Raw genomic sequence first — 7122 nt, forward strand, 5'->3', positions numbered from 1 at the left:
TATATTTTTTAATTCAAAAGTCCTGAAAGCATACAAACACATCCTTAAAAAAAGGAAACCTTGTATTAAAGTCGGGGTGTGCTAATCTCTCCATAAAAGCCATTTAAACTCACCCATGACTAACATGGCTAAAAGGGGAAAATGTGCACTGTACATAACCAGAAAGAAAATAAAATTAAACAATGTCGGTTCAAAAGAAAAGAAAAGAAAACAAAACAAAAAAGACAAAAAAAAAAGGACCATGACTTTTGTACTTGACAAAGTATGACCTGTACAATATGACCTGACAAGACCCTCCTGCCACCTTCCCCAAGCACACAGGCTCATGCACAATGCCAGTGTTGTGCCCAGTTTACATAATAGGTGGTTTCCTACTTCCAAAGTAACAAAAAAAAAATAAAAAATAAAAAAAATAAAGGCAGCCGAAAATTAAATAAAATAAACAGCACACCCTTTCAGAATCATTCCCAAAAGCTGAAAAATCCCGTGCCAAGGCACTTCACCCTACAATAAAATGAATTTAAGGGGGAAAAAAGAGGGGGGTGAGGTGGGGCATGGGGAGGTCAGCATTTATGTTTCTTTGTTTTGCATGTGGTTATTAAATACAAATACTCTAGAGAAAGAGCTGCTGTGGTTGGCGGGGGAAGGGGAGGAGCACTGTTTCTCAGAACTGGCTGAATGTGGTCTGTTTTTCCAGCACTTCGAGGTAGTCCGGCTCTGCGTTTAGTTTTGCTTTTAGCTCCAGGTACTCGTTCCTGTTGGGCTCTACATAGACAGTACTCGGGGGGCTGTAGAGCACCGTCTCCCGGAGCCTGCTGTCCCCCGGCCCCGGGTGCAAGTACTGGTGAGCACGCCTAAGGTCATAGTTGGGGGAACAGGTGTAGGCGGCGGGTAGCTTGGGGTAGTCGGCGAGGGTGGAGCCGGCTGTGCCCAGCGTGGAGGAGGAGGAGTGTTTGTCGGGCTCCAAAATGCCCCTGTAAAAGCGATCGGCGTCTTGCACCGGGGAGAGCAGCTCCTCCCGCGGCTCGATGGTGCTCACGCTGTACGCGGGGCTGCGCCCGGGCGCATCCTCCCCGCCGGGCGCCGGCGGCGGTGGAGGCGGCGGGGGAGGCTGGGCGCCCCCCCCGGCTTGCAGGGGGTGGCTGCTGTAGGTGACCTTGAGCTCGTGGAGGTCTTTGTAATCCTCGCCCGCGTTGCCCTCCCGGGAGCGGTAGATGGGGTTTTTGCACATGTGGCCCAGGGGGTGCGGGATGTACTCGTAGACGTGCCCGGCGGGGGTCTTCACCTTGGGCAGCGCCGCGCCACCCCCGCCGCCGCCGCCGCGGTGGGGCGGGTGCTGCTGGAGGTGCGGGTGGTGGTGGTGGGCGCCGCTGTAGACGCTGTACTGCATGTTGAAGGAGCTCACGTCGGAGTTGTTGGCGCTGGCGTGGTCACCCTGGCCCTTCTTGCGCCGCTTCATCACCAGCACGAAGAGCCCCGCCGCCACGAAGACCGACATGATGAAGACCAGCAGCAGGCTGAGGATCAGCACCGAGAGCGGCACCGAAGAGCCGCCGCCGCCGCCGCCGCCCCCCCCGCAGGCGTGGAGCCGCCCGCCGCCGCCGTGCCGTTGAGGCGCACGGTGGAGGAGGAGGGGGTGGTCCTGGCCGGGAGCTGGCCCGGGGACGGCGTGGGCGTGGAGACGACGATGTCCGAGTAGTCGGGGCACAGCAGCTCCGCCCGGACGGCTCGCATGTCGCTCTGGGCGAACTTCTTCGGGGACTCGCAGATCACCTGGTCCACCAGGACGCCGGTGTTGAGCTGCTCCAGCCAGAGTTTCATGCCTACCACGTCGCAGGTGCAGTCCCAGGGGTTCTCGTGCAGGTCGATCTGCAGCAGGGATTTCAACTGGTCCAGCACCCCGCTCACTGGCAGGTAGGAGAAGTGGTTGCTCCGCAGGCTCAGCCTGTAGAGGGAGAGACCAGAAAAAATGTTCCCAGGCAAAGATCTCAGAAGATTGTTGTTCAAAAACAAGAGTTGAAGGTTGGGGACGGGTTCAAAGGTGCCTGCCTCTATCTCCCGGATGACATTGTACTGCAGGAAAAGGTACTGCAGGCTTTGCAGCCCGTAGAACAGCTGTGGGCTAAGCCGCTCGATACGGTTCCCGTTTAAGTACAGCCTTCGCAAATTAGTTAAATCCCCAAAAGCCCGGTCCTGAATGACCGAGATCCGATTATTGCCCAGGTGCAGTAAATCCAGCCCGGTGGCATCCACAAAATCTGCCCTGCGTACCAGAGTGATGTAGTTTTCTGTCAGATACATCTTCTTAGGATTATAGGGTTTGGGCTGTAGCTCAGAAATGCTCTCAATCTTCCTCTCCTGACAATTGACATTGAGGCCCAGGTCAGAAATCTGCAAGTTGCAAGTGCAGGCAGTGGGACATTCCAAAGGCACCGGGGATTTGGTCTGGTAGGCAATGCTGGGTCCATAGTTGCTGTATCCCAGGTCTTTTGAGGGCAGACGGGAGGTGGGTCGCACCCTTGTCTTGTTGGGTTGGCGAGTCCCTTTGGGGGGCTTCAAGGGGGATTTGTAAACAGCTGAAGAAGAAGTGGCCACGGAGTTGACCGAGGCTGGGGTGGTGTGGAAATACCCTGTGGTGCTCAGTGGTGTCTGTGGTCTCATTTCGTAATCCGAGATGAGTCTCCTGGGGCAAAGCTCCTGCTTGGAAACTTCATCCAAATCTCGACCATGCAAGCGGAAAGGGGTCTCACAAACCACATCTCCCACCAGTGCAGAGTAGGAGATACTGTCTAGCCAATCCTTTAGAGCAATCAACTCACAAGAACAATTCCAGGGGTTTTCCTCCAGCTGCAGCTCCACCACTTTATCCATGTGCTGCAAAAGGCCCACATAGGGCAACAGCTTCAGCCGGTTACCCCTCAGGTCCAGGTGAGTTAAGGGCACAAAACGAAAAAGGTTGTTGGGCAAACTGGAGAGGAGGTTATCATTGAGAATCAGCACCTGCAGCAAATGCAGTTTGCTGAAGGCATTAGGTTCAATGATGCTAATATAATTATAATCAACCTGTAGGTATTCCAAACTCTCTAGACCAAGGAAAGTGTCGTCCCGTAGAAGTTCCAGCTTGTTATTATTCAAGTGTAGCCTCCTTAAGCCTCTCAGACCATGAAAGGCCCCTGTTTCGATGTCTTGTATGTCATTGCTCCCTAGATGCAAAATCGAAGCCCCCGTGTAATTAACAAATTGGTTTGGGTACAGCCTGTTCAAAAGATTCCCAGACAACAAGAGGTGGTAGACAGGGAACCTTGGTGGACTGATCTCAAAAAGGCTGATGATCCCTCTGTTTTCACAGCTCACTGTTAGGATGCTGTCCTTCTCCTCACAAGGACACGCATTATCACAGATTTCCCCATAATACTCGATGCTTTCTGCCCACGAAAGGACTAGCGATGTTAAAGCAAACACGATCGTCTGCAGTATCCAGATATGCATTTTTTTGTTGAGGTCCTGTTCCAAAGTTACTGTGGAGCAGCAAGCGTACATTTTATTTCCTGTAAGGGTAAGGAGAAAAAAAAAAAGAAAGCAACATAATAGCATAACCCTGTAAAATTTACAGCGGACACAAAGTTTATATATATCTTCAGTGGACTGGAGAATGGACTGGTAATCAAACAAACAAAAAAATCCTCCTGTCACTTCTAATTCCCACACTTCTGAAAACTGGATGACATGCATTGATTAGAAGGTTGATGGGCAACTCCTAGTGAGTCAAATGCCTGCGGTGTTTAAAAAGGTGAGATCGCAGTAGGAATTGTTCTAGTTCTATTCATATGTGGTACATTTCAATGTTTAAATGGATTTCTTTTTCACAACCAGCCCCATAAATATACATAAAATGGCTGTCAGTTCAGTTTCACGGTTCTAATTTAAGAGAAAAGAAGCACCATTTTACAAGGTTTCCCACCTCCCCTATTACCCACCTCCCCCTTCCCTTCAGAACCTCCTCAGTGAACAGCGCACTAAGGTCTTTCCCTATTTTAACAGAGCCAAAGTGCTACCTTGATTTTTAACCAGTGGTGGAAAAGACATGGTAGGAAGCCAAAAAAAAATGCCCAGTGCTGAAAACAGCAGCTTAATGCAACAGACAGGATACTGACAGTTTCTCCAAATAACCTATTTCTTAAAACTCTTTTATGTGATTATTTTTATCTATACATTTACAAAGCATGCATGCACACAGGCACACACCCATCCGCACACATCCACAGGCAGCCACACAGCCACGGCCACACACACACACACACACACACACCCATAGAGGACTTTTGTGGCAGAATTCTTCGGTAATAAAATTAAATACATTAGCCTCCTACTCAGAGCACTTAAAAGCTGTGGAGTGAGAGAAATTTTGTATCTTTACACAAGTAAATCATCTTAATTGATTGGAATCGAGTTATATACAATGTAAGTGATGAATATCAGGCAGAGGTCTTACACACACAGCCACACACACACACACTCACTCTTAGAGGAAATGTTTTAACCACTCACCCAAAATTTGTGAAAAATGTAAAGCATGTGGATCATCTTCGGAGTCTCAGCCATATCTGACATACCGCTTATTCCCAACATTCTGCAAAACTAGCCTGGTAGAAGTGGAGAGATCTAAATAGGTCTCATGGAAATATCTCATCGCCAACACTCCAAGCATCAGAGTTACTGATTATAAGCAGCGATGGCTGTCAGTACTCTTCATCCTTTAGGGGAGAAGACACCCAGGCTGATTAAAAGCCAGTGGGGGGTGGGGGGAAACCCCTACCACTGACCGGCATCAGTGATTTAACACCCAAATTTCATCTGGTCAGAAACAAATCTCATTTCCATTCCTTCTTGCAGTCTTTCTGACTCCTTGTGGCTTTCTTTTACTTCTACTAGCCTAAAAGCAATGTGAATAAGGAAAATATATGCATTGTGTGTGCTGGTAGGGGAAAGCAAATAAATCATCCGGGCTTAAATGCTAGGGGCTTGGAGCAGGCTTGCATTTTCTATCGCCCACCTCAGAGCTCCAATCCTCATGCCACGACTCTGGTTTGGAGGAACGCATCCTAAAAACTGGCAAGTCTCAGCACTGCAAGACATCTCCTGTGGCATCAGGTTCAAGGCTGCAAATTTGGCACTTGCAGCAAAGGCAGTCATGCAGCAAGAAATCGGAAGTCTCGGCGAATCTCTCTAATTCTGACCAGACGTCAACTGGATCGGAATTACTCAAACCAAAAGGCTTCACTGCAAAAAGGCAGCAAAAATCTTACTCAAAGGCATGTCTCTAGCATATTCTTTCTCAGCTCGATCAGATCCATTCATCCATTAACCGACAGATCTTCAGAGGGAAAAAAAAAAAAAGCTATTGAAAACCTGCCCAGTCAGTGTTAAACTCCCAGGCATTTTACAACTTTAATTCAATTATGGTTAGCAAAGGAGGCAAATACAATCTTCCCTCCCGCCTCCTTTCTCTGAAAAAAAAAGGGGGGGGGGGGGATGGGAGGTAGAGAAAATAAAGTTGTAGCTGGCTATATGCAAGGTTGCAATCCCGCCCTGGAAACCCCTGTGTGATGACTGCATGCTGCTGTTCGCCAGCTCCCTACAGAGGTTCATACTGGGAGAGGGGGGGGAAAGGGGTTGCATGGGGATTTTTCTCGTGTGTGTGTATGTGCTTTTTCCCTCAAAGAGTTCATCCCTCAGATTACCGCACTGCATATCCGGCTCGAAGCAGCAGCTTTCAGTACCGCCGACAGCAGCAGCAAGCAAGCGGCCCCAGCCGGACACTGCCACCCAGCCGAGCAGCACCCAGAATTGGGAGAAATGGCTTGGGGGGGGAGGGGGGGGAAGGGGGGCGGAGGAGAGGTTGGGGAGGGGGGAAGCAACAGCAAGGAAAGACCCGGTGGGAAGGGGCGGGGGGGGTGGAGGGGTGGAAGGGGGAGAAGGAAGAGAGGAAGAAAAGAGAGCGCGAGAAAAGTCAACCCTGGTACTTACTTCTCCCGAAATCCCCAGGGCCCAAGCATGGTGGCAGCCCATGAAGGCGCCTGTTCAGTGCGCGGGGGCGGCGGCGGCGACGGAGGACGAGGAAGCCGAGGAGGATTTTTTGCGGCCGGGGAAGGCTTCGGTGAGAAACGCAAACAGCACCCCGCGGCCGGGCGGCGCCGAGGCACCGGCGCTCGCACAGGGGCGCGCGCACACGCGTGCACACACACACACACACGCACACACACACACACACGCGTGTACACACACTCACACACAGACACCCTGCACGCGCGGGTGGGCTCGTGCCCGGGCAGCCGCGGCGGCGCGCCCGCCCGCGCCCGCGCGCTCCGGCGCGCGCCCCCGCGGGGCGGGAGGGGGCGGCCGGCAGAGCGCAGCGGCAGGGGAAAATTGGGGAAAGGATGGGGGGTGGTATGGGGGGGGGGGGGGAAGGCGGGGCGGCGTCGGGTGGGGGCTGCGTGGGGAGGGGGGTGCGGGGCGCCGCGGGGAGGAGGAGAGAGGCGGCGGGGGGTGAGGGGAGGGGGGTGCGGGAGGGAGGGACGGGGGCTCGGGGGGAAGAATGCGGCCCGGGGATGGAGGGGGAAACCGGGGGGGGGGGGGGGGGATGGGAGGGGGTGTCCCTGGCTGAGAGCGCGGTGGGCGCTCAGCGCCGCGCACGCCGCCAGCGCGGTCCCGCAGAGCGCACACGCACGGAGGGGCGCGCACACGCACACATGCCTATACAACCGCCGCGCCGCCGCCCCCGGCGCGCTCCCGCTGCCGCCCGCGGCACCGGGCAACTTTTCGCGCTCGCCGCCGCCGCCCCCACAGCGCGACCCCAGCCCCTCAGGACGGGGTCCCGCGTCCCGGCGGCGCTGCTGCCCACTCCCCGTCCTCCAGCAGCGCTCGCTGACCGCGGAGCGGAGCCGCTGCCCCTGGGGAACGTGCAGGAACCTCCGCCGGGGGACCGGGTGGCCGCGGTGAGGGGACGCAGCGGGTTTGGTAGCGCGCGTCTTCTGCAGCTGGGGCTGGGGGGCTGTGTGGGGGCCGCGCGCGTTGCCCCCCCCCTCCCCCCGCCAACCCGAGCCGCGGGATGCAGCAGTGACA

The 7122-nt window shown here is 54.0% G+C and overlaps 1 protein-coding gene across 1 annotated transcript; it reads right to left on the reverse strand.

The window, feature by feature from the left end:
- Positions 1-428: 428 nt before the first annotated feature.
- Positions 429-6191, reverse strand: SLITRK5 (SLIT and NTRK like family member 5). Its single transcript, XM_066986996.1, is given in 3 exon segments — positions 429-1573; positions 1576-3548; positions 6028-6191. Coding segments are annotated over 2 exon segments (2874 nt in total). The 5' UTR covers positions 3541-3548; positions 6028-6191; the 3' UTR covers positions 429-664.
- Between the last annotated feature and the right edge of the window lie 931 nt (positions 6192-7122).

The sequence above is a fragment of the Anser cygnoides genome, chromosome 1 (genome assembly GCF_040182565.1).
Source record: "Anser cygnoides isolate HZ-2024a breed goose chromosome 1, Taihu_goose_T2T_genome, whole genome shotgun sequence".
NCBI lineage: Eukaryota > Metazoa > Chordata > Aves > Anseriformes > Anatidae > Anser > Anser cygnoides.